The following is a 27,735-nucleotide window of genomic DNA, read 5'->3' on the forward strand; positions in this document are numbered from 1 at the left end:
ACCCGTTTAATGGTAAACCGTGTGTTGCGACACGTTCGTGTAATAATTTCTAAAGATAAGTGCACGCTGGATCCTCGTAAACATAAACAAGATAGTTTTCTGTGCTCGATACCGGGTAATCTCGATGAACTTACGTTCAGATCATGCGATTTCGTTTTTACGCGAACACCAGGTAGTTACATCGCAGTCGTGGATTAACGAACTCTAGGGAAGCTTTTCTATCTTTTATGTAGTCGTGACGATATCGATTAGCTTACCAACTTTCCAGAGGATACGACTATCGTGAACAGCGATGGGTCTGAGACGTGATCGATACCAGAAACAATAACAGTCGTTACTTGTATTGTATTTCATCTTTATCTTCATAGTAATTATTCGATGGAATAATCTTTCCATTGTTTGATCGTCGAGTCGACTTTGATTTGCGTGTATAACGATATCAACGTTAATTGAAACATGAATTCGAACGAAATTGGACGATCGGTTTCGAAAGATGAAAGCTCATGCAAATATAACGCGTAGGGGATAATTAAAATTATTCGAGCGAATTAGAATTAGATATTAGAGTACTCTAAATGAAGGATTACTAGAAATTACGATACCGACTATCTCTATTACAAAAAATATCAACAGGTACATGTTATTAATAGCAATGACAACTTATTTTGATACGTGATCGATACCTCAACACAATGCTCGGAGATTGATGTGTATCGGTATCAACGATCGTGGGATTGGCTCGAGTCCATCGCTTATCATTCGCGAAGGTTCGCGAACGATGCACCATTTCTCTGATTTAATTTCCTCGTCAAAGCACACGTATCACCGATGACCGATAACTTCGTATCGTACAATGATTTCATTGTAATCGCGATCTGAATTGACGACAACGTCGATAAATCGTATCCGAAGAATCCGTTAATCGTGAATCATAATTATTCCGCGTCAGTTGAGTATCGGATAGTCATTTTCACGTGTCATCGCCGACTTGAGCGATCCGTCGTAATTTTAGATCCGATGCGTGACTCATTACCAAAGAATTATTTCAATGGTCTGCCGGGACTGCAAACGAAATCCTTGAATCTGTTGCAGCATTACTGGTTACGCACGCCGAAAGCAACATTGCTTACGTAACGGGATCGCGTTTCACGGGAAATGAACAGATCGAAAGATATTTTAAAACTCATTTATTGAACATGACATAAAAATCACGATACATAATAATGGTAAACCGAGTCTATTGTAAGCTTTCAAACTTTAGATATATTATTCATTTATTATCATCGTCGCGTGTAATTATCTTACGTGAATGTCTTATCAAACAGATTTATTATTTTAGACAGGTATGAATAATTAAATTTATGGAATGTGCACCCGCCGTCTCGCTTTTTCGTTACAATTTTTTCGCCTTTCGATGAAACTGCGGGTATGCCTGGATACGTCGTACGCATCGTAATTTTCTACGCCTTCTATCGATCCTTACTTTTTTCGTTTCAATTTCTCCAAAAGCATCGATCGAAGAAAAGCGAGCGACACGGGTCTTTTTCTTTCTCGACAACGAAAGCCGCTATTCGTACAAAAAAAAAAAAAAGAAAAAAGAAATAAATACACAATATAGAATGTCGAAATCTAATCGGGGGATGCTAGAGGCCCGTGGCGGCAGAATAAGAACAGACTGTTGGGGAAAAGGCGACAACAGCCGGTTTTCGAGTCTTTCGACCACGCACGCTACATTTTCACTTAATTCTGGGGGATTTTGGCAGTGACATTCAATCGTCGTGGGTGAGGAGAAAGGCCTCGAGCTAGCAGCGATACGTTGGCGAAATAGAGAGAAAAGTTATTATCTTGATATCAGTTTGGCAACATGACGCGATTAAGCGACTTTATTATACAGTATAAAATCTTCTAAACAATGAACGAATACAACACGGTACGTGACTCGAGTTTCAAAGATGGGCAAAACTTTGAAGGAAACCAACGTGTAGCAATTTATTCGTGACGTTTACTCGATAGAATACAGTTGTTGATCTTTTAGTCATTATTAAAAATTTTTATTTCTAAAACTCTTGCCCATCTCCGATCGAAACACACCTCTCCAGTGTGAAACTTGGCACACAGGTGCCATCAATCGACTACAAATTTACGAACACTTAGCTCGAGGACTTGGTTAGGTGTCACGCCTTGTCTTCTCAACCACGCGCTAAAAATCAGCTCAAAATGTCCCGAGTGAGGTATAACGAATAATAATAAAGTACTTGAAACAGTAATAGAAAAAATAGTCAAGTCGTCGAATAATAAATATACATATATAATGTGTGTTTAAGTGTGTATACATATAATATATATTTGTATAGCTTTGTAATCGCGCGAACGTTGCGACCGTAGAATGAAAGTGGATCGAGCCGTAAAAGTCCAACTACAATATCGACTGTTTATAAGCTTGTCGCGATACGATTAAAAAGTAAACGTTTACCAGTTCCGCGAACATTTTAAGTAGATAAGGCAAAGAAATCAATAGTCCCAATCCACGTTTACTCCGCGGTCCGAGGCCGCCGTAATAAATAGATCGTATTATCTCGTCAATCCCTAAACTCTAGTAACACCATTTTTTTGTTTTCATCAGTACAAATCATCCGACGGAATTTCGAGAATCACCGCGAAGGATCCGGACAAAATTCAGGATCCTTCGCGCGTTCCCAAACTTCAATCCAGCACCACAATGTAACATCCGACCAATAATTCTATTTGTTTCTTCTGTTTCTAAAGCAGTCTTACATGTAACGGCAACGTTTGCGTTATTAAATCCATCGCGCGACATTCTAGCATTATTTTCGTAAGCTCTGTTCTCCTTCTCGTTCTTATCCGATCCTCTTTCTTTCACCGCTTCAACCGCTCCGTCTCTCAAAAAATACGCAGGACACGACCGTCTTGCTTAAAGTTCAAAATCTATTATCGTTGAATATTTCTTGTCTCGCGTTAAACCTTTATTGCTTCGAGGAAAACACGTTGAATCGGCTTCGACGCTCGCAAATAGAAAAGAAATGGCAATGTCCTATATCATTTTACGATCCGAAGCTTTGTCATCGAGATGCGAATGATTAAGGTTCAAAGTTTGAATTCCAATCAGCTGATCTAATTGCTTATAGCTCGATAACGAAACCTGAGATTGCAAAATGGTGAAGGTCTTTTCGAATCCGTTCTTCGTAAGGAATTGATCCCGAACCAAAGCGTTCGTACGAATTTTCGTCGTAACAATATAACATCTCCGCCGACTATACTCCTTCGCTTCTATTTTTTTCTTTTTTTACAGTTTTCGTTTTGTTTTCTTTGATCGTTGCAAAATAATTCTACCTTATAGCTTACGGTATCACAGAGTTACACGCGGTATCGTTTAGTTGCTCCCACTTCGTAATTTCGTTAAACGACAAGCGAAAGCGCGCGAACAAATTTCTCTCGCTTCGAAAAATGATAAAAGAAAAATAGTCAAAGCGGACGCAGAAGATGTCGCACAGTGTTAGCTTCTCGTCTAGGACGTATACATTCTATCTTACGCAAATGACTTAATACTGTCGAATTAAAAAAAAGAAAGGAAACAGTCGATAGATATTCGGGGTGTCATCACGATCGACGAGATCACCCGAGTTCTCCGTATAAAAAACAAAAATATTGAAACGTTTACGATCGATAAAGAAACATTTTCACGGAACCAGAGACTCTCTTTGGTTTCGAATTTCTTCGTCGTGCCGCGAACAGATTCTAGAGGAAAATGAAACACGATTTTTCTGTTCGTTTTCCCGTAATTGTACGTAAGGTATCTCTGTGATTTCATTCGATGCCTTTGGAAGATGTCGTTCTGCGTCCGAATCTCGACAACACTTCCACCTTCGTCCCCCATTCATCATCTTTTAAAGAGATTGCTCGGCGATACAACGAATAACAGACTTGACCGCTCATTTCGACGGAAGTAAAATACATTATACTATACAAGAAGTTAACAAATGCTTCGTAATGGCTAATAGAAACAGTAATAATAATCGAATACCTCGGGCGCGGGACAGAGGGAAAGCGCTATGATGCGGCTCGATACATTGCGAAGATCGTATCAAGAAAATATCTCTTTCGCGGCATAAATTGTTACCAAGCGTTTCTCGCCAGCACTTGGACGACGTTCGGAAATTCGCAAGATATCCGCGTTATCGTATCGACGCGGTCAAAATATCTTGTTTGGCGTGAAGTTCGAATTGTGCCACGCATTTCGCGACATCCTGTACAACAGACGCGGGAACAAAATAAGAAAAGTTTTGAATAAATATTCACGTTTGTAAGTACAATTAATCACGCTTGAACGTTACATGGTTAAAATTATGTTTTTTTCTTAGGCTTCCATTCTCTCACTAGCTCCATATACCGTGTATATGTGTGTACGCGACAGTGTTGGGCAAAATGTAATCCGATTAGTGACCGACGACTATATTAACCGTCTAATCGATAGTTATAATTAACGAGTAACACAAATAATCAAAAGGAATGCAATCATCGGACGCGATTGACTCGTTAATCCCTTAGCTGCCACGTCCATTATGCATTTTTGAACGCCAACGTCAACGCAAAGAATGTAAATTCGATGCGTACATTTGTTCATCCGTATACAAAACCGAAAGAAAAGAAACATTACGAACTCGTAACGCAGGTTACGCAACGATACACTTAAGCGACATAAAACGGGAAGCCCGTTCGCGCTGCGTTTAATTTTTTTCTTTTTTTTTTTTTTTACGCAGTTAAGGGGTTAATCATTGATGACGAGAGTTCTTATTTTTTATTGCGATCGAATCGATAAGTTAATAATAAGAAAAGCTAAAGTAATCCTTCGTTGAACGATATTAATCTCCGATTAATCTACTTAATCTTAGCGACGAGCGATCGATGAATGATCGTTATCATTATTATTATCATCACGATTACTTCGATTAATCGATTACAAAGAGTGAATCACAATACGATGATGAATTACTGCCCAACTCTGGTATGCGATTGTAAATATACGCATTCGCGACTCTGTGCATCCCTTCGCAGTTTCTGCGCGCACGCATGCTCGCGCATTCCCTTCAGGAGGCAGCAAGTAATCTTAACGATGAAAACGAGCGTTTCCGGTTGCGTCCGCATGCGAGAAGCTCTTACCGGAACCCCGTTCGCTTCGACGCGAGTCACGCCCCCGTTTAGTCGCTCTTTCGTTTCTGCGTGTCCTAATGTTCCAAAAACATATTCATCATGGTTACCAGTTGCGTGAAACACGATTAGAAAAGACGAGACATTTTTCGAATAACGATCGGGGAAACGTTTACGTGAGAACTTGGAACCAGAGGGAGGGGTTACTATAACCGGGCAGCGATACATGTCGCACGAAAACGTAATGGTTAGGATTCGCACGATATTCCCGGCACGATCGGTTCACGCGACTAATCGTTAGTTTCTGGAGAGCGAAAAGCAAAAGTCGCGTAGCAACACTCGTATGAAAGTCTTCGTTAACGCTCTGACGGCCTTCGTTACTTCGATGGGTTCAACTATCGAAATCGTTTCTAAGTTTTGTAATTACTGTTTAGGTACCAATTCGACAAGAAGCAAGCAAAGAATAGTAGCTTTTCCGAAGGGAAAAACGTTTGCGAATCTTCGAGAAATATCGGATAGAAAAATTTGAGAAGTCTGAAAGCTTTAACGAGTTGGAAACTTGTGGTCGTCAGAGTGTTAGGATTCTATACGCGCGATAATGTACAACGAAGGAACTTTAGGTACGGGCGCGGAGGTCCTGTTTCGATTTCGCGAACCGTTGCGACTTACGCGTGCCAAATCAACGCGATGTACGTATATACACCTCTGAACGTGCACCCCGGACATCCACGGCGAATATTCCAGTGGTAATTATGTACCTCTTTCGCTGGGTTCTTCCTGGTTCCAGCTCGTTCCCGGCGGTGCTCGCCCTAGTGATCTTCGATCGCGAAGGAGCTCCACGGTCTCGGCTAGAGAGACCCGTTCTCGTTCCCGTTCGTTCATCCGACCGCTCCTTCCCAGAGATTGCTCGCAGCGGCTCTCTCAATCTCTCTCTCACAATTTATCTCTTTCCTCTTGGCGTTAACCCTAAACAGATTCTCACAGTTATCCAAGCGCCGATCGCGATTAATCCGACCAAAATCAACGGATTGGGAAGGGAAGATCGCGGCGTGCATCGAATCGGCTGTAATTTTCTCGGTTTGATCTTTCATCGGAAACTAAACGAGCGAAACGATTTCTTCCGGATCATCTTCGGGCGTTGCTCGGTTTGATCTTTCATCGTCTCCCGTGACTATGAATCATCGAACGAAAGAGAGGACCGGGTGTTTGGTTATTTAACGATGCGTTTCTGCGATCGGCGGAGGAGGAACGTAGAAGAGAGCAAGGACGAGTGCAACCTACTGGTCAGGTTGTTCGGCTGCTGGAAACGCCGACACGAACTCTCCCCAGGCCTCCCCTCGCGTCGAGGAGACCGGAGAACTCGAAACGGTTCTCGATCTTCCGAGACGTCCATGGACTTTCATCCCCGGTAGTCGATCATCGCGATCGTCCACCCTGACGTCATTTCTGGCCCCCTGACTCTTGTTTTCGCTGGTGTTTCGCGATAGCGACGATCGTCGAAATCGAGTCTTGACTTGTCACAGGGTCGATCATCGTCGCCTGTGACGGGGACACTGGACTCCCCCATCTTCTTCCTGTTCGTCAGCTGTCGTCTACCATGCCGAAGGCGGCGGATCCGGGCACGATCGTGCCACCGCGTCGGTGCTCGTCTCGGACGCGGTAACGGGTGCGGAGGTGCGTCGGATCTCGATCGGTTTCGAGCCGGGGATCGGTGGCCGGCCCAAAACCCCTTGGCTGTTTCACGACAAGTTCCTCTGGTCCTCCCCGCACTCCTCAGCCTTCCTCAACGACCTCTTCAACTTGTCCACCAACCGATTGTGGAACTTGTTCAAGGAGTTCGAGCTGCCCGTCTTTGGCGGCGACGACCCGGTGCTTTTGCTCGGGCTCTGCAACGAGCTCTGAGACGCCCTCGAGGATGTCCTCGAGAAGTGCCTGGAGGTGAGGGGCACCGAACGGTGCGCCGGCGACGTCAGGAAGTCTGAACCTGGCGACGTCGACAACGACGGACCCTCCGACTTTGAGCATTCCGACACCTGTCAACAGACAACATTTCCACGTTAATTTTCTGGCTATTGCTAACGAACATATCGTTGGAGTTTCGCGAAAAAAACCGTTAGATTATAATTCGAAAGTTTGATTTTGGGTGGTTTGAGACCCTCGGGTCAATAGCGACCGAATACCTGAGCGTTTTTTCTTAAGGCTTGAAACCTGCGTAAATATCCAACGCATATAAATAAAATAAATTTCTGTTAATCGATTCGACGTAGTCCGTGACCGACGGCGTGTCTTCGTCATCGGAATCGCGCGGAATACTTGAGAAGTAACGGTCTGACTCACCAGTGTCAAACGCGATAGAAATCCAAAGTTTGCGCGTCGGGTCTTTCGAAACCTTCGTTTTCGTCTTGTTTCTCGATACAGACGCCTCCTTTCAAAACGCGCAAGGACTCGACTACTTTCACTGGGAACCTATACTTCATATTCGACTCGGCTGCGAAGATTAAACGTCTGTTCGCGCATCTATTACGACTTTCGAATTTTTTTCATGTCTGCCGACCAAATGCTGCATAGTACAGCAACTCTCAGAGAAGTAGATGAAACGATCAAACTTTATTGACTTATTCTACGAGTAATCGTAAAGAGAATACGTTACGTAAATATAGTTATATAAACGACACGTCACGATGTTTACGTAATCTGGGTATTCTTGGTATGTTTACAATTTGAAATCATCGAAGCTTGACCCTTTTACGCAGGTGGACTTTTACCAGAAACGAAATGTGAAACATATCGGATGGTTAGCGATCGGATCGAATCGGTAAGCAACATTCCTCGAGCGAATCTAGCGGAGCGTCGCGGCGCAAGACCTGATTCTCTAGGTAATTCTAGAATCGAACAGCGGTTGCCAAACGACGTGTCCCTTCGCATCAAATAATCAAAGCCACGCGTGTGCACGTGCGCCATGACCGCGGCCACGGTGAATTTCTCGCCACAGATTATACTCGATTGCATAACTGTCCCTCTCTCCCTGCCATCAGATGCAGTCGAATCGAGACACGTGGCCTTGCATCGGATGAAATGAAATGTCTTAGCACCTATTTGCGACAACGGTCAGTCGCATTTCCTGGAAGCAACGATCTCATTCGCTTCTCAAGAACCCTGTTTCGTCATCGAATGCAGGAAAAAGTACAGAGTGATAGAAAATGTCCATTCGAAAAGAAGCATTCGAGGAAATGTAGAGGAAACCGAGTTCACAGAGACTGAACCACTTTTCCCACCCCCAAGGATCTTTCCAAGTTGTCGACCTGCACAATAACGTATATTAGATAGTCACGGGACTTGGAACCGGTCTCTGACAACCTGAAAAACAGGTGAACGAAATTTAAGCTGTGCTGTCCTCGACTCGGATGCCTCCGTATTTGATACTCCCTATCGGCTTGCTAATTAGACGTCGCTCTAAAGTCGATAAGAAGCAGCAGTTAAATGCAGCGAATAGGGGTGGGGGATGATCCCTCGCAAGTGGAGTCGAAATAGCCTCTCGCGACACAATCGATGGCGCTATGCTTCGAAATTGGACGGAACTGTGAACGAGCATCGCTGTACGAGACACCTAGCACGCGTAATTGAAAGTACAATACCAGAACAGAGCCAGACCTGCAATTTTCGCGCCCAGCATTGCAGCGATAACTATCTCTCTCGAGCCGGTAGTTATCGATTAACGCGATTTGCAGCTTCACGCAATCTACGATCTCTCTATCTTTCTCTTCTGGTGTGCGAGAAGAGAACACCATCAGCGAGCGCTCCATCACCTTCGACTATATTTCGATTCGACCAGATTCCATCAGCATTTGTAATGACGCGACTATCGATCGACGGTATCATTTTCATGTCAATGTCGGTCGAAAAATGAAAGGAAACGGTCGAGAAGCGCTCGCGATTTCTTCTTGCTGCTTCCACTTTGCATACCCGTTAGAACCTGTAATAATCCGATGAAAGATCCGATAAGGCTTATCTTCGCGCTCGCTGTTATCATTCGCTACGCTCGCCTTTTTTATTCGCCGTAATGGTTACAGAGATTTACATCGAACAATGCACATCGATAAGATGGTCTACACGCCAGATTGACGATACGATTTCTCGTTCTTCGCGTTCGACTTCGTAAACTGGTGTCTCCGTTATCGATGACATATGAGATTATGGAACGAATAAGACATCCGATAAGGGTGCCCCGAGCGAGAATTCACGTGAGAAGAGAGATATCACTGCATGACGCATTACGAAATTGAGAATCGAAGTTGTGCAACTGCGCGTCACGCCGGGAAGAGCTATAGATATCAGCTCGATGATATACGCCCCACTGATTACAAACTAGCCTAACAAGGACAGTCGGGGAACCAAGAAATATAGAGTCCACCCAATTCAAAACCATTTTGCGTTAACGCCGAAAGGACAGCGACGTGCTCTTCACTCTGTTGTCTTCGTCAGCGAAATAAGACTGTCAACAAGGATTACCTCACCGAAGCAACGCGGGCAAAATAAACGCCGTGCTCTTTTGTCATCTGTCGTCGAGAGTCGCTTTCGTCGCGTGTAATCATCGAGCCGAGTAAGCGTGAAATTATGGCTAAACGACATTCTTGATCGCATACGGTTCGCTCGAAATATTCGATGCTTAAATTCGCTCGACGAGGCGCGTGGTCCTGAATACCAATCGCTGTTCATCGTTCCCGGTTCAGGGTTTTGACGCGTCGAACATTTCTACCACGTTGAAACCATTTAACTACTACAATCTGCTCCGAAACCCATCCTGACGTATGTTTCGAATAAATAAACAACCGTAAACCATCAGGAACGCCAGGACGTTCTCAGAAGAGGACGATTACGCGCCAAATTTTCTCAACGAACTGGAAACTCGGCCTACCGAATACCAACTCTTTTATCGTTGGAGCGATAAGTTGACCAGTAGAACGTAGTTTCCAGCGACGAGCAACGTTTCTCTTTAAAAACTGTGCAACTACACGCGTTCAGCTCACGAGACTAACCGAATCGAAACGTGACTTTGACGCGAGCTTAACCGAGCGAGAGAGTCGTTAACGCGAAACGGTTCTGTTTCCAAACTGCGTTAACCAGGCTGTTTGGCATTGGCTCAAAATTTACACAAAAAATAGTACTAAATTCGATGAAATTACAATCCAACCTGGATCGATAATCGAACTCGGTAAAGCATATTTAGCGAGTCTAGCAATAAACGTGACGCTATCAATCGCTGAAGGCAATCGATTAAACTAATTATACGCTAATGAGTTACCGAGTAATTGGAGATCGTTCAAGAAATGATTAATAGCGTCACGACCGGAACAGTAGCCGCTAGATAAGCTTCAGCGATGACTTGAACTAAGAACTTCTATATGAAACGCTATTCTCCATGCAACGAAAGTATTATTTATTTTACAAAGCAAAAATTTCCTTTTAAAATACCTGGCGCTATCTATCTATCTATCTAAGTCTCGGTGCTGTCAAATAGCGCGCGAACTCGTGTTTTCTTTTTTTCCATTGATCGAGATCACTCACCTTCCTGCTGCGACAGGTCTGAGGATTGGAGCACTCCGAGGATCGTCGGTTGCGATTTGTCTTGTAAATGTCCCACTCGTTTTTCACCACGGGCATCATAAACGCCATCTCGGTAGCCGGCACTCGTTAGCGCGCACTCTCTTCCTCTTTATTCCTCTGGAAGGAACGTCCCGTTTCTCACGGTCTGTGCCACCAGTCGCCGTCTCTCTCCCACCGTTTCTCCGGAAACTTCGAATTGAGCGAGCTCTGCACCCTCGAGAGGCTTATCCCAGCGGGCGATCGGCGACCACTCGGCGCTTCGCTGGACCCGGGACCGTCTTTGGCGGCAAAAGTGGAAAAGGGAATTCTTCGTTTCAGGGCAGAAATTCGCGCAGGATCTTCTGCTGATTCGACTCGGAATCGGATCGATCGTTCTGGAGCGTCAGCGTTCAGGCTCGGTTCGGCTGGTACTAGCGGATCGGTAGAGTGTTGTTGCTCCCGGTGCTGTGTCGACTGGAAAACTGCATACACGTCGTGTTGATTTCACGGGTAGCTCTCGGCGTGCGTTGCCTTTTCAACGAGGTTCGAATACACGCGCGTCCGGTCTGGGCAGCTGTCTGCTACGGAATGAGCACGCCGGCGGCCGTGTGGTTAGGTGTAAAAGCTCGACTCGGTGGGGACGAGAGGACCAGCTTATTGGTCCGTCCTGAGGCGGGACTCCTACGTCACGGGTTACCATTGATTTTCCAATGTTGATACACACGACGGCATGACGTCTCGGGATTGATTTTCTGGCGAGGGTTCCTGCTGGATCTCACGTACCCGCGTAACACCCTTCTGGTACGTCAGCGTTCCAAGTGGCGCTGCGTTCCCACAAAAGGATATCGCCGTCGGTGAGGAACTCCTTCTTGATCCATCGCGACCTGTCCTCGACTCTTTGACTGCCCGGTGCGATAGGCCCAAGGTCGTCCGGTAAATTGCTAACCGTCGAAACGTTTCCAGAGCTGTGCGTTTCGTCGACGCCTTGTATTTACGAGAGGTTAAACGAGCAAGGGTTGCGAGCAACTATTTCGAATGGCAACATTTGCCTATCATTGGGTTTTGGTCACGTGATGCCATCGTTAAGATATCGGTAACGACGTTCAACGGATGATAGTGATGCGTAACGCTTAAATAGAAGTCTTATGACGTAAACCGTAAAGAAATATTACTGTATCCGCGGTAACGATTTACGAGCCTATTCGCGATACTGACCTTTTACGTTATCTTCTTTGACGCACGGCCTTGAAATTGAAAAGTAATCGCGTGCTCTGTTTCGAGTGCGCATGGAATCGAATGTTGGCGCCTAGCATTATTATCTTCCGTTGCTATTTTACCGACGAACGTTACGGAATGCTCACGTCGACGGCCAGTACTATACCGATGGTCGAATAAATTTAAAGTAATAATAATAAAGTCGATAAGTTACCGCGAGAGTTTAGAAAATAAATAGCGATTTGTTTAATATTCTTGATAACTGAGAATGCGTGTCAGTTGGTCTTCTAAAACTAGCGACGTGAACGTTTCCAGGAAGTAAGCAACTGCAAGTTTTCGTAAAAAGTAAATTTATTCTGTTTCGCAAAGGTACACGATGTCTTTTGTTAAGTAAACGCAACACGCTACTCGTCGAGCAGTTGAAATAAATAGCTGGCTCGTAACATAGTCGGAAAGCTTGCCGTTTCTGCTCTGTCTATAAAAGATAACTTTGCGCTTTATCTCGTGACAACTTTTCTCTAACTGTACATAGTTTCGTTCGTGCTACGGACATCAAAGGAACTGTGAAGCTTGGCTTAACGTTAACCTAATCGTTCGGCTACTTAAACAACGCGCAGCTTTTTAGCATCGTGCTTAAGTACTTCTAATCTCAATTAACGCATTCGTAACATTCGATTTATAAATCTCGAACGTACGTATAGGCGATTCGTATAAACTTGTACTTGTAATTGCATTACCGTGAGCGGACAATCGGAAGCTCTTTATTTCGCTTGCTATTTCAACTGAAGTCCTCTGCTTTCTATGGAACGCGCAAACTACGGTAAAATAGTTCATCCGCGTCTGTTAGAACAGTGCTTCTCAGCCCATTTTGTTACATTAAGTTCCTTTCCGATTAGAGTCACTTCAGAAATTTATTCCGAATTTTCCCACGTCTATTGGGAAGCACCGTGTTAGATAAGCGAGTAAGTATCGTACGAAATATAATCTTCTCTCGTGTTTCGTTGTTTTTTCGCGTCTTGCGATTGAATTTTCTAATGTTACTTTGGATACTAGAGATGGGTATACTATAAAATCGAATCGTGCTTCAAGCTGAATCAATTACCATTGCGTTGTACAAATTGTTTACTCGGCGTCTGTTGCTCGAATAATGTTCTACCATCTCTGTTTACAATTTATCGACGTAGGAGCATCGGTTCTGTAAACTAGGAAAACTTCGAAGCGTATTTAAAACGTACGTTTACGCTAGCTCGTATTGCACTATTATTCGCTTAGGAAGGTTTGAATTTCTCGTAATCGTTAACGAGATGCTTCGCGAAGGCGTTTGTTGCGTTGATCTCTTGAACGTAAAAACTAGATCGTATCTTTGGCACAATTAAGAGGTATTTGCACTTCTGTCTTCCGAAACATCTCTTCGATTCGCTTGGCTCGATGGCTTCTCTTATTATGTAGTTAGAGCACCGGATTACAAAAAATTGAGACGGATTCGTTTACGGCCAACGGGCTGTTTCTGTACACTCGTGTCATTCCAGTCTCTATAGATTCGCAAATATATCTATACCGTCTACGCACGGTGTACGATTACGACTTACACGCTAATAGATACTTTATTAATACCTTGTCTTTTGCGCAGACGCGACAATCACACTGATCACAAACATTGAAAATACTCTAGCTCCGAATCTTACATCTCGGACACCGCTGAATATCCGACTCGGCAATTTTACCCTAGATCGAATAATTCGTTTCTTTTATATTCGAATACTTGAATTCCTTACATATAAAATGGGTAAAAGATAAAACAATATCGTAAGAACAAAGGACTCATCTTCGTTGATTTCACGAACAACAAGAATACATCCTTTGTCCTTGCAGTTATAATAGTGACTTGTATTGAGCACAAAAGTAAAACTACATGCCTCGAAAATAGCACAGATGGATATTCGTCGCTGTCTATACGTTTCTCCCTTCTGTTTAAATGCCCTATATATGTACTACGTACTTTGTAGTTTTATTTCTCGACTTACCTTACTTACGTAAGAATTAAATTACCACGAACATCGATGGAACGATAGGATTTATAGAACAACAACGAATTTATACCTACGATTATGCGTTATATCCGCATACGCAACAAAACAAATAATATTCGAGCGACTATTCCTTCTGTCAAAGAAAGATTAAATACTTAAAATATCCAAAACAGCAGAAATATAACAATACCTTTTTATACGCATTAATTCAACACATTTTCCTTCGACGAACAACTGAGATCGCTGTTACGAACGTCTCGCCGGCTTCGAATAAATAAACAGGTAAATAAGTTAACAAACGAGTAAATAGTAAACACGCGAATCGCTGAAGAAAAGACTGGATATTCTACAACCAAACGTTTGTACAGGAGAGAAATGTTTCAGTTTCGCGACTTGAAGTTGCAGTTGTTGTAAAGATGAATCCTCTGATGGTCCCGCAGGTGATGTCGATGCTTGAACCGCTTCTTGCACCACGCGCATTGAAATCTCGGCCCGACGCCGCACTCGAGGCGCAAGTGCCTCGTCAGGTTGCACTTGTGTGTGTAAGTGCGGCCGCATTTCGGGCACAAAAATGGCGGTCCGTCTTCCAAATCCTTCAGCGCTTTCCAGACTGTAACATTGTTCCAAACGATCAGTAAAGCGTTCGTTTCTCCAACGACGAGAACGAAAAAGGAAGGCGGAAAAGGAAGAAGCATGGTTTCGTTTACTGCAACGTAATAATTAACAACGAAAACATAGGACCACAACCTCGAGGAACTTGCATCGGGCCATGCTGTTGAGAAAACAAAAAAAAAGTGTACTTTTCTACTCGACAAATGAAATTTTAACGGTTGCGTTCGGCGGTTGTTCGCTTCGAATAGTCCTCTAGGTCGATCGTTCACGTTCCTACGTGCAATTGTCAATAGCGATGGGTAAAACATTTTCTACGTAAAGAAAATTGTACAAGAAGCATATTGTACGAATTACCAAAGACATGCTGCGCTGTACGTGTCGATGATACTCGGATCTACGGTACAAGAAGATGGCTTTCCTATTGTAAATCGATCAAGAGTTGTTTTAGGTATTGCGAGGTTTCGTTAATTAGAAAATATTTATTTCCAATGTCTTACAATCGCATATATCTGTTTATACTTAATATAAATTCACGCACGCGCACGTATACGCTTCTTTTCGTAACGGTTTCCTCTCAGACTTCTTGCACTGGCACTATACTTCTTTGATCCGTTCAACGTAAGAATTGTACACAAAACGAGGATTCATCGGTCTAACTTTCGACGTAGAACGTCCATTAACATACTCCGAGGCGTAAAATATAAAAACGTAATCGTATTTCGATTATTCTTTCTCGCGATCTTACTGAACACGTAATAACAATGGCAGCGAGTCAGTCTTTGTACGGTAACAAAACAATAAATTACTTTCGAGATCTCTGTTTTCAGTTCATAAAATAAAAAGGAAATTTGAACGTAAGAACAAACGATTTGTGTTAATCGTCGTCGGGTATCTTACGTAACGAGTACCTTAAGTACTGCACCATGCGTTTAGCATCTTTTTTCGATGCATCGAATGTACTTTAAATACATCCGCTAAACTCTAACATAAATTTAAACGTAAATTTAACATTGCACTCTCGCGCAAAAATAAACTTACACTTCGAGCCTAAACTGGTACGGAATGTATGGAAAACAAAAACTTAAACAAACAGCGAGTCGACGGTAATAACAAAATGTTTTTGTTGGACTTTTAGCCCTCTATTTCATTCGTTCGAATATGTTTTAAGCTAAATAGCTTCACAAACAAATATCGTGCGAAAATCTTGTAAACATTTTTTGAGCAAACTCCACGAGACTTTGCTGGGTTCCCAGTGGGGCACGTAGCGGAATAGACAGTTAACGATGAGCTTACTGTACTCGAAATTGTAAGTACTTACAAGGATCGATTGACAATTTCTTGGGATCGTATGATACAAAACAACAGTATCATGTTAGCGACAAAATCAAAGCCCACGCTGATGACTGCGTTCCTATTCTAACTGTTAAAGTTAATTTCTTTGGAAGGCATCACGCAAAAAATTGGAAAAGGATTCTACGATCGGAATTTCGTAGAACCCGCTATGGTAAACATTCTTAGCAATAGATAATACTTAAATAAATTATCTTCTATTGCACAGCGAAAGCAACTAGTTTGAATGTTGCTCGAGAGCTCTTAACCCTGGAATGCCGCGCTAAAGTCCTGTAGACTCCAGTCTATCTTCTCGTAGTTTATCTGTATATTTCATAAAGAATGCCATAGCGGACTTGTAACGTCTGCTACACCTCGCACAAGCCTACACATTGTTCAGAGAAAGCTAATGATTCTAAACGATGCGAACAAACAAATATCGATAAGTTGCTTAAAAATGAAGCGTGGTATTCCAGGGTTAACTATGCTTACTGACTGATGAATCGAGACAATCGTTGTCTTTGTACTATATACAAGCACGTGTGCGACGTATCTAATTTAAAAATGTCACCGTGCACAAATACATCGATATCTGGATCGCACAGTAATTCCTCGTTTAATGGTACAAAATCGAGCCCATCAGGTGCCCTTAATCGAGGTTCAAATTTCTTAAATATTTTAAATTGCAATCTTATAGTCTGTTACAAAATGTGATACCATTTCAAGTATTCCTAACGCAGGTGCGATCATTAAGCGAAGGAATTACTGCATCAGCCGTGGAAACAGATTATCGCTAACTATATATATATACATATATATGTAGATCGCCTATCCCCTCAAGACTTTTGGTGCGTTCTCATGTGCAAGATCAAGTTGTGCTTGTGTTTCGATTTCTTGTGGCACACGGGGCACTCGAACCGAGGCTCGACCCCGCACTCGAACTTGATATGCCTATTTAACGAATGGAGTCTTACGTAAGCGTTTCCGCACCGCGGGCACGAGTACTCCGACGAGTCGCGAGCGCCAAACGTCGTGTGATTCCCCGAAGCCTCGTTCAATATCTTCTCGGACGTCTTCTCCGAGACGACCGGCTTGTTCGGCCAGCTCTCCGAGTCCTGTTCCACGACTGGGCTCTTGTTCTGGGTGGTCGCGTTCTCCGCCATCTGATTCTCCGCTACCATTCTCAGGTACAGTGTTCGGTACTGATAGTACCAGTTGATCGCTGCACCTGGCGAGTAGCTCCGGTCTAGAAAACAGATAAGAGGATCAGTACCGTTTCGAGCGGCTCTTCTGCACGCTTCCAATGAGTCTGTGTCTGTGACGATGGTTGATGACAAGAACGTGGACTTACACAAAGCACAAATCAAGGTACACTTAACCGTTTACCATGAAAGCAATCACACGGATGACAGAACCGCCAACTTTCGTTCTCCAAGTGTTCAGGTTCTCTGCTCGCATCGTAAGCGAATACTCGAGTAATTCGCGGTCTGACAGGTGAAAGAAACGACTTGGTTAAGGAAGGAGGCTACTCGTATCGAATGATGTACAACGGAAACCTGGCGGGGGTCTCCGAAGTCGATTCGTTCACTTGTCGGACGGGAAAGCTAATCGAGAGCGATAGTATTTGGACCCTTTGGTTTGTGTTAGATTCCTCGTCGCTTCGGAGGGTGCGTGTTAATTGAACGTGAGATGCGTGAGGTCTGTTTCTCTTTGGAATTGAAGGGATGAGTTGCATCACGCGAAAGAGTTATGATTAAATTACCGCGGTAACGTTAACATGATCGCAACCACCATTTAGCTGGAATCCACCATAGATCATGTTACATCGATAACTGGATTGTAACCGATACTTCATTCATCGAAATTTGAAAAATAAGAATCTAACATAAACGATCTGCTACGATAAACTACGTGACCCATGGTAGCGAATGTGTCAAGTGTGAAGTATAGCTCGTATAAGCACCACACGGTTTTCGTTAATTCCATTTTATTCCATAAAAAGAACAGCGAGGTTTTCGATCTGGATACAATGTGTTCGGCAAATGTATCGATAACAATAATTCGATAGGAATGAAACGTTATGACGCCAAGTCGTGATTTATTAATTACCTAATAACAGAAACTAGAGAAAATAGAATCGATACTGTTCGAAAATACAACGATGATCGCGCTTTACAGTTATTGTATCCGCGGTTAGCGAGTGTCGTAGAGTCTCAGGTATCGGTACTTATATATACGTACAAATCAATTATAAACTTCGCATTTACAGTTTTCGTTACATTAACAAGTTTCGTTCGACCGTGCTCCCGATATCATCGTTCACAGACGCGAAAGAAAGTCTTTAATTCGAAGTCTGGATATAGCAGATAACGTATTATACATCAGGAAATTGTCTGCAAACGTTACAATCGCTGCTTAAGAAGAAACGGTCGAAGAACCGTAGCGAGTATTTTAGTCTAATCTCAAGGAACATTTCTGTACTTCTCTTAGTTGATAATTCTTTAACGATCGTCGCGATAAAAAATGTTGCAAAAGCGAAACGTTTCGTCTTCAACGGAGCTTGGGCAATTTGTGTCGTCCCTGGTAGTGCTCGTTCAATTTGTACTGGTGATAGAATTTTTTCGGGCACAGCGTGCAACAGAATTTTTTTTCCTTGTTACCACACTCGACCCTTTGATGCCTCAGCAAGCTGTCCCTCCACTTGTATCTCCTCCCGCAACCGAAACAAATGTTCAGCAGGATCCCGTCGCTGCTGCGCGATGGTTCCGCGTCCTGCTGGTGTTGCGGAGCGCTCGAGTAAGATTGAAATCCAGACGACATGCCATAAGACAGCTGCAACATGGAGAACGAATCTGAAATTTAAAGAAACAAACGCACCGTTTAAGAACTGTTCACGAAACTCTCTGCGTGTGAATGGAAACAGTGGAAAGATTTTAACAGAGGCTGGAAAGAAATGCGATACGGTGATTCCTCGTTTCAAGATCGAAAATCGAGACCATCGGTTGCCTCGGATCAAGAGTTGATAGAGTAACATTCTTCCAAATAATTCCTGTCTTATCGAATTATAAAATTAAGTATCTTTTCTATCGTCGTGGAGGTTCTGGAACGCTTTGAATAACATTATTTTATACCAGACGACAGTTTGAATTAATCCAACCACTTTGAGTTTGCATCGGAAGTTGAGTTGCATTGGAGATTCAGTTTCTCCAATCCCTATGCCTTTAGTTCTACCTTGAGACGAGGAATTACCGTATACAAATCAAGTACCGTCAAAGTATAAACTTTTATTTCTTGTTCGATTTTACACAGTCAAAGGTCAAACATTTCAGGTAATAATAATGTGTTATAAAATATCGAAACGATTTTATTGAACGAAAAAAATTGAAACAAAGATTAAATAAAAAAGAAAAGTTAACGAATCGTACAGTTCGTTTGAAAGTTTATGTCAAATGAAGAAGAAACGGAAAGAAATCGATTTTATAGTTTTCTGTGATTAAGTAGGTAGTGATGATCTAATTCGTAGCGTCGATTGTAACGTTTCCCGCACTCATTGCAGAGATGTCGTTTCTTGTTTTTTCCGCATTCGATGGACTGATGTCTTCTTAAATTGCTACTGTACTTGTAACCCTTTCCGCACTCGCATCGATAGACTTCCACTGGCTGGAGATGCGACAAGATTTCGCGTGATGCAGCTTGATCCATCACGTACCATTGCTCTCCTGAAAAACGAAGTCTCGTGACTAATCGCAAGGTGAAACTCGAGCACGCGAACGATTACACTTCATCGATCGATGGTCACTTTTTGGTTCCGTCGATTACGATCAAGAAAGCCTTAAAAATATCAGACAATACAAGGAAGCTCAAGGAAGACAGGTTCGCTCCAAATTATTTAACAACAAATAATTATTAAGTTCAAACAGCTTTTGATATCGATCGAATATATTTTTGAAAAATAAAATCAATTATTTTACACGGAAATAACATTTAGTTCTACGTGAACTACGAGTCTTGCTTAAGTTTATACGGCGTATCGAGTTCGCACAGAGTGAATCGCGTAACTTGTGCACCGGTATTAATTCTGTTGTTAAGGAACTGAACGAAATGTGTCGTTAAGAATTACACGGTTCAGAAGACGATTAAGAAAGTTTTTCGAAAATTTGTTAGCGCTACGGAGAAGAGATTCACACGCCATGGCGTACGACAATGTGATTTCGTAGCTCGTATCGGTATCTGAACTTCCTGTGGCACACGTGACACGAAAATTGCTTCTCCTTGTTGCCGCAGTCGACTCTTATGTGCCTCTTCAGGCTGTCCAACCACTTGTACCTCTTTCCACAAGCGGTGCAAACGTGCGAAGCTTGGAAATCCCCTATGCTTCGAGTACTCTTCTCCAGCATCCACAACGCGTTGTACACTCCCGTTTCCTCGCCACCTGCGGGAAAAGCGCAAAGCGGTAACGATCATGGAACGTTGGAAGTCGATATTTATTGCGACGACACGAAATAGTCTACAGGGACGGTCGAAAATGTGCGAAGCATCCTTAATTCAGATATCCAATACTTTATTCCTTCAGGATTTAATGGACGTACGCGCAGGTACAAATATTTGAAAAGTTCAAACAAGAGCTATAAACTGATTCAACGTTCAACATTGCAGCGATATAATATACTATTTTGCACATGTATTATTGTTGAATTTGGTGATTTGAACTGGTATATTTGATGTAAATTTAGCCAAGCACCGAGTAAACGCGGTTACTTCTCTGGGGGTGATTTGACGGTTTATTCCCGACTAAAAATACAAGGAAAGAGTCGTTTGGACCTTCCTGGAAGTGCAATGAAATTAAACGGTGCCGTTGGGGATGTAGTTTCGGAGATATAACGCTAGGCACGTCGCCTCGCGTACACGCAAAGGGAAACCCTCGAAATACTTGCTATTATTTTTCTTCAACAATTATGAGTAAATATTAACCCAGATATTTAAACCCTTACGATAGTTGACCCTTTGCAATCGAAGTGTACGAAATGTTTCGAAGATTTGATTTTTAAGAATAGAGACTAATTCTCGACTCGACACCTAACTCGGATCAGTATCAACAATCGTAAAGGGTTAAACGTTCGATCCAAAAACTCTCTTGGATAAATTTACTTTCTCCTGCCACGCAAAGTCAACAAATAAACTTCTCGTCATTTCGGAGCACCAAAGTTCGCCAGAGGGAAAGCGAATCAGAAATCCCTTTACGAGCTGGTGGTAGCGGTCTCTTTGTCCACGCAGACGAGCCTTTGGTGCCTCCTCAAGGTGTCCAACCTCTTGTAACCCTTGCCGCACTGATTGCAGTAAAACTTCTGCCTGTGAAGCCACTCGACTTCTTCTTGCAGCTTCTCCAGAGAAGCGTCGCACTTCGCCTGATGTCGTTTTAGGCTGTCCATTCGCGTGTAAGCTCTGCCGCATCCGTCGCAACGGAACTGCTGATTGGACTTGACGTTTTTCTGCGTCACGCTAGTCTCCGCGGAGTTCAGGATGGACGAGTCGCACAGTAAGTAACTCATCGGCAGCTGCCCGTGAAACGAGACCTCGCACGCCTCCGCGTTGTCCTCTTGGCCCTTCTCGCCCTCTCTCATAGCCTCCATATTCGCGCCTGTAAAGACGCGTTTCTCTGTTAAAAGTGAAAAAAGGAAATCCAGCGGAGGATCCGCGTGCAAAATTATGCGTTACGAAGTTCAGCCAACAGCGAGGAAGCATGCATCTTTCGACGTAGCCGAGTTACCTTACGTTCATCTTGTTTTCCGTGGGAAATCTTGTTAGAAGTTTGGGATCGCGATTACAGTCTGTCTAATAAGATGAGACCAGCGTAATTCAATAACTACTCGTCGCTACGCTTCGAAAATTATTGTACGGATTCGTTTGAAGCTTAGCTGCTCGTTATGATTCGCAATGTTGCAACGATGCGAAAGTATTCGTAGCACTTCTTCACGCATCAATTTTGAATACGTGACATTTTTTATTTTACATCGTTGTGTTGTAAAATACACTAAAAGTCTAATTACTTTGGAGCTAAACTTCGAATGGTCACGCTTTTGTTAGACAGACTGCATTTCAGAACGAATAAAAGAGATTAGAAAACATCGTTTCGAGAGTGGTTTTATTCAATTACGTTCGTTCGAAGAAATTGCGTTATTGCGATCCGATGAAATCATCCTTAGTTTGCACGCTCAAGTATAATACATTTGCAACATATGCTCTGCAAGCCATATATTTATCGCCCGATGAAGATTAATGTACACTTAGAATGATGAAAAGTTAAAGATCTCCTTACAAAGTTCATTACGAAAATTATTACAGGAGATTGATACACTGGGCCCGCGATTAATTCTCTGATACAAATTTCGCGATTTACAAAAGTAGCAAGATTGCACACGCGGGAATCGGACGATCTTTTTCATGAAAAAAGGTAACTATATACATAACCCAAGAAACTGAATCTTGAATGAATCCTACAAAGGAGAGGAAAGAGTCGAAGTCTCTTCTCTGCTCGTGACGACCGTTGCCTACGAGCTTATTGCGTGTCCGACTCCGAAAAAAGAATCGAGTGCACCGATTTCACGTGGTCGTTCAGAAAGGCCAGCTTCGCGAATTTTTTGCCGCAGAAACGGCAATACATTCTGTCACCCTTGACCTTGCAATAGCTTTTCTCGTGTCTTCGAAGACTGTCGGGCCGAGAAAAGCTTTTGCCGCACTCCTCGCAGACGACGCTCTTCGACGATTTCCTCCTCTCCTCCGATTTCGGCGAGTAATTGCTGGCTACGTATTGGTAAAGAGACTGTGGCAACTCGTACTTGACCTCTTGTTTCACGAACCACTGGCTCAACTGGTTGAAATCCTCTTGGTCGCCTGCGAATAACGAACAGTCGACGTTATCAAGCAGTTTCTGCGCAGAATGGCCGGGAGATTCGAGTAGAACGGGAAAGAACATGCATCAAGCGTAGTAAATATTTTATTCGCCCTTTCGAAAGCAGCCGATAGGTACAAAATCTCGTGTTATTTGTTCTCGACTGTGATGTTGTGGTCCTCTTTAAAATATAAAGAAACTGAGCTGTAATTGTCCAAAGTAATATAGATTTTTAGGAAAACTGTTTCGCTTCCAATAGCAAATTCTTGTCGACGGAACTTATAAAACGAAAGTCGTTCACAAGGAGCCTCGAGAACACGTATGATAAATGTTGCATCGGAATTAGAGAATTAGTATTTATCTCACACACGCGAAAGCAGTTTCACAGAGAGGAAATGAAGGATGCAGTTATTCGAAAAAGCAAGTGCGTTTTAATGAATGCGGTCCTTTCGTGAACGTCACGCTACAGCATTGGCATACATTTCATGCGGTATAAATAAGTTCAGGATCGGCTTCACTCGTATCGTTCGAATGAAAATAAAGAATAGTGTCGCAAAAAAGTTAGACGCACAGGTGGTAAAATTATTAGAATGTGTTACGATTAGAAGGACACGTCGTTCCATTCGAGACGTGGCCTCGAAGCGTTCGAGTATCGCGATGGAGAACGCTACTATAACAGGCAAAATTCGGCTGGTTAAACTGTCCAGGACGTCGAAGTATCCTTCTGGGCCGAGTTCTCATAGCCGTGGAGGCTGCCACTCGCGCTGTGCTTAGTGTTTAAGTGATTGGTCAGTTCGTATCGTCGATAGAACTCTTTCTTGCACATTCGACAGTGATACTTGGGCAACTTCCCGCACTCGAGTCTTTGGTGCCTGCGCAGATTCGCCATCCACTTGTACCCTTTCCCGCACTCCCCGCACATGTAATTTTGCGAGTGCTTTCCGCGAGGAGCACGAGGCACGCAAGGCCTGAAGGATACGGGAGCTGACTCGTAGGTCTTGGTGTCAACGAATTCGTAGGCAGCGAACTCGTCCATCAGGTTGGAATCATCTGGAACGCAAATCAAATCGGTTACCGAGGGCAAATCGTGGCTGACGGAGTTTAGAGTGTCCTTTAGAAGAACCGAACGAGAAATCTGATTCGGTTGCGTTCAGGTGCGTGTAAATATTAGAAGAGGCGGATTCGTGAAAATAATTTAAACGTGAAGAAGGTCGCGTGATGTACAACGAAATTACGTGACGATAACTTTATTAAATAAATGAATTTCGGGAAAAATACAGTTCGATGGATTGAGTCGTGAAGTCTGCCGGAACGACACGCGCAGATATAAAACGAAGCTCGACGTCGGTGGTAAACAATATTTCGATCCGTGAGTAAAAAACGTAGATGGGCAGAATTTTATTCGGAGGTAAAATTAATTTTTACGAGTAAGGCATCCGGAGTCTCTATTCGTTAGTCGAAGTGTTTTTAACGATAAGAATTTTGCCCACCTCTGATAACGAACACGGAACGTTTCTCTGTGCACTGTGTCCGTTAAAATGATCCACGCAACAGGAATAATTTACGTTTAACCGTCCAATTCGCTTGTCATCGACCTCGTTCTGCGAGACATCTATTGCTATAATAAAAAATTTGTGCGTGGAAGATGACACGTAAGAAGGTATTTAGAAAAGGTAGCGAATTTACGCAGTCTCGCGAACGGACGGTTAGGCGTTACGATTGGTAACCACTCGAGCGTTTTACTCTGTAGAATTACTAGAAAAAGTAACGTCTCTTTCGCACGAGAATAGTCGAGTGAAACTCTCGAGTGGACGCTCGACTAAAGCTGGCTAATTCGTTCCCTATATCAACTCTGGATGATGCGCCAACATGTGCTCTTTGAGCCTGTCGCGTCTGTAGAACTTCCTCGAGCAAAACTGGCACTTGTTCCTCGCCTCCTGGTTGCCGCACTGCAGCTGATGCCGTCGGAGGCTGTACATCCAGCTGTACTCCCTGCCGCAGAGCGAGCAGGTGAAACGCTGCTGCGGGTCCTTTTTGTTCGGATCAGTGGCGCCAGGGTAATAGTACATGTCGTTGTAGTTTTGTTCGTTCAGGAGCTTATCGTCCATCGTGCCCGTCTGATAATTGTTCGCCGTGCTCCAGACATTCTTCGGTAGATAACCTGTCGAATTAACAAATACGTGAACGAACAGCAACAGGTAAAATGAAAATACCTCGAGACAACACTCGTTTCGCACAGAATGATAACGATTATAATAAAAGGGATGCACGGACTTAGACGAGTTGAGGCGGTGATAGGCCCTCGAAGGATGCCCCCTGATATTCGATACGGAAGAAAGTTACGAATACCGAGGATGGAATTGTTCTTTAACTCAGACATTACTGCATTCCTTTTAAAATACGGATATCTATAGATCTTTGCGCGCGCAGAGCAAATGTACTTTCATAAAAATGTTTCAGTAATATTTGAGTTAAGGTGCCGACCAGATAGGATAAGTAAACCTCGATCAGGACGCAGTTCGTCGAGGCACGTCCGATTTTAGGCAATTTAATAGCATCGCATTGCTCGTTCATATTCGTTTATTTATCAGTACATATAAAACTTCACGGTCCAAATGTCTTTTGGTACGCGTTTCATCGAAGTAAACACATTTCAATTCGTTATGATATAATTACACACACTCGGTTTTCCCTCAATGCGAATTAAAAAAAAACAAGATTAGATGCTGTACAAAACAATTACGTAACCGTAAATGCATCCTCGGAGTAAAAAAGTTCTTTCGTCGCTACGAAATCGTTACGTAAACATCGATGATCTATACTACTTAAAATTTACCAAGTTCGAATATAAATGTCGTCAATTTATCGTATTATTATAAAAGTTCATCGAGCTCGAACGATATTCTCCGAACGTCGGCTAGAATCAAAAAGTGCCGGGCATTCTTAACTTCGCAGAGTGTTGGAAAGAAGGGGGGTTCGTTTAATATTCTAAATTGCGTTGGACGAGCACCCATTGCTTAGTTACTTTAAATCTTTCGAAGCCCCTTTCTCCTATTCGTTCAATATACGAGGAGACCACGAGCCTTACGGCGATAGCTTCCTTAGAGCAATTGTCTTTTCTTCGTTTCTTGGGCAAAGCTGTACAAATGAGGAGAAATACAAAGTAAAGGAGATTCAGACCCTTCCACCATCCGAACGACGCGTGGAGCCGCAAGTGAGACACGAATCGAGTGCGAAGATAAAGAAACCGTGTATCAGTTACTCCTTGAATAAAAACAAATGTTTATTCTACAATGAGCGTAGTGAGAAATTTTACTATTGTTATTCAAATGAAATTTTAATCATCTCTATCGAAAATCGCGTTGTTCGGATGGAATAATGGCTTAAGAAAGTATTCATTTTTTGGGGAGAAAAAGATCCAATCTACATTTTCTGTTCGAATATAGCGTTTAAAATATTCGTGTTAAATATTCGGAGGTTTGAAGTATACTGCATTCCATGCAAAAGGACATTTTAGAAAATGGCTTCCACAAGAATGTCTATTTTTTGGCCTGAAAAAAAAAAACAAATACTTTCTTAAAGCTTCAACGTGCAGACGACTGGCAAGTTGGAAGAACGGTTAAGGTTCGATGCACAGGTAACCGTTGGGCGAAGATCTTTCCGATCGCGTCGCGGTCGTGGCGACAGATTTCAGACCTGCTTATCGATGGGCAGGCTGTTAACACGCAGAGGTGGGCAAAACTGTATTGTTATTCGTAAAATTCAATCGCGAAGAACAGTCCCTTACGATAGATCGAATATTTGTCCAACCCTGTTGTCGAGCGAGTGACGTGTCGTAGATCGGTCCCCAGGAATATTAAAAATCGATTAATTAGACATAGCATACACCCATCAATGCGGTAAAACATCTACTCGGTGTATTCTGAAAATCTCAGGGGACTGACCTACGCGCGGAAGAATTCGAACGATGCGAGCGCTACTCTCGTTCTTCGTTGTACATTGGCGAGTCTTCGCTCTTCTCCATAATATGCCGGAGCTTCCTCTGGCAGCCGACGATGTGAGAGTTGAGGACGAATCTGTGCTTGAATCTCCGATCGCAGATGGGACAGACCTCGCAGGGCACGACGCCGCACTCGAGTCGCTTGTGACGACTCAGAGACGTCGTCGCCTTGTAAGTTTTCCCGCACCTATTGCAAACGTACTTGGCCTCGGTGTCCTTCAAGTCCTTCCCTCTTTGACTCCTGTTGGCCTTGTAGGGCGTCCCCGAGGTGTAGCACAACTGGCTCCACAACGCGTCGCTGTTGTCCAGGGGCTGGTGTATATCTTGCGACAGCAACATCGTCGCCAAAAGTCCTGAAACGAGAGGATTCGTTCGTTAGACGACTGCTCCTCTCACCCTATCGCCGTTTTCGTCCTTACCGATGGGAAGGAAATTTTATTTAGCGAGATACTTAAGCGTCACGATCCTGAAAAATCGACTTCGTCTTTTCTTTTATTCTTTTTTTTTTTTTTTTGTTTTCAATTACAAGTGCAGACCTGGCTCCGAGAAAGGGAGACGAATAGATAGAGGAGAAGAAGGATGAATAAAGAAGAGCAAAAGTAGCCTTCAAACGGGCAAGCGATAGAATAAATTGTTATTCAGAGTAGAAGTAATAGTATGCGTGTAAGTACGTAACACAATTGCTTGCATCGATCCTTCGTCGAGATCATGGGGAATTATAATCGCTCGGTCATATAATTGGATAGGCGTTCGTTTCGTAATGGATCGTGTTTATTTGAAAAGTGTAAAATGTATACAGCCGGATCGTCGGAAACGTATATTCATTTTTCTATATCGAGCACGATTATCTTATTTAGAAGATAACGATACTTGTTACCGTAGGTATGCAAAACAATGAATATTCTATAAAA

At 43.1% G+C, this 27,735-nt stretch overlaps 6 protein-coding genes across 7 annotated transcripts; all 6 read right to left on the reverse strand.

Moving 5' to 3' along the window:
• Positions 1-1,172: 1,172 nt before the first annotated feature.
• On the reverse strand, positions 1,173-11,371 carry LOC128886220 (uncharacterized). Of its 2 annotated transcripts, XR_008459782.1 has the most exons (3): positions 10,732-11,371; positions 5,925-7,199; positions 1,173-5,243 (listed from the first exon to the last, which is right to left on the reverse strand). XR_008459782.1 is itself a non-coding variant. In XM_054140922.1 (2 exons), exons 1-2 carry the CDS (start codon positions 10,837-10,839, stop codon positions 6,906-6,908), a joined length of 402 nt encoding a protein of 133 aa, XP_053996897.1. In that variant the 5' UTR covers positions 10,840-11,371; the 3' UTR covers positions 1,173-6,905. The 2 variants fall into 2 exon arrangements, 1 of the variants encoding a protein (XP_053996897.1); XM_054140922.1 differs by having other exon boundaries at positions 1,173-7,199.
• A 932-nt stretch (positions 11,372-12,303) lies between these two features.
• LOC128886247 (zinc finger protein 775-like) lies at positions 12,304-20,332 on the reverse strand. Its single transcript, XM_054140947.1, has 4 exons — positions 20,135-20,332; positions 18,541-18,767; positions 16,910-17,181; positions 12,304-14,604 (listed from the first exon to the last, which is right to left on the reverse strand). The coding sequence occupies exons 1-4, from the start codon at positions 20,330-20,332 to the stop codon at positions 14,375-14,377; spliced, it is 927 nt and encodes a 308-aa protein (XP_053996922.1). The 3' UTR covers positions 12,304-14,374.
• An 840-nt stretch (positions 20,333-21,172) lies between these two features.
• LOC128886248 (gastrula zinc finger protein 5-1-like) lies at positions 21,173-21,565 on the reverse strand. The gene has a single exon (XM_054140948.1). It carries the CDS (start codon positions 21,563-21,565, stop codon positions 21,173-21,175), a length of 393 nt encoding a protein of 130 aa, XP_053996923.1.
• Positions 21,566-21,603: 38 nt separating this feature from the next.
• Positions 21,604-23,582, reverse strand: LOC128886221 (zinc finger protein ZFMSA12A-like). The gene is made up of 2 exons (XM_054140924.1): positions 23,396-23,582; positions 21,604-22,826 (listed from the first exon to the last, which is right to left on the reverse strand). The coding sequence occupies exons 1-2, from the start codon at positions 23,445-23,447 to the stop codon at positions 22,492-22,494; spliced, it is 387 nt and encodes a 128-aa protein (XP_053996899.1). The 5' UTR covers positions 23,448-23,582; the 3' UTR covers positions 21,604-22,491.
• A 289-nt stretch (positions 23,583-23,871) lies between these two features.
• Positions 23,872-25,070, reverse strand: LOC128886223 (zinc finger protein ehn-3-like). The gene has a single exon (XM_054140926.1). It carries the CDS (start codon positions 24,930-24,932, stop codon positions 24,666-24,668), a length of 267 nt encoding a protein of 88 aa, XP_053996901.1. The 5' UTR covers positions 24,933-25,070; the 3' UTR covers positions 23,872-24,665.
• Positions 25,071-25,271: 201 nt separating this feature from the next.
• On the reverse strand, positions 25,272-27,193 carry LOC128886249 (zinc finger protein 888-like; the record flags this gene model as incomplete). Its single annotated transcript, XM_054140949.1, has 1 exon — positions 25,272-27,193. A coding segment is annotated over one exon (393 nt), but the record flags the coding sequence as incomplete, so codon positions are not given.
• Between the last annotated feature and the right edge of the window lie 542 nt (positions 27,194-27,735).

The sequence above is a fragment of the Hylaeus anthracinus genome, unplaced genomic scaffold (assembly GCF_026225885.1).
Source record: "Hylaeus anthracinus isolate JK02 unplaced genomic scaffold, UHH_iyHylAnth1.0_haploid 11982, whole genome shotgun sequence".
Taxonomy (NCBI): domain Eukaryota; kingdom Metazoa; phylum Arthropoda; class Insecta; order Hymenoptera; family Colletidae; genus Hylaeus; species Hylaeus anthracinus.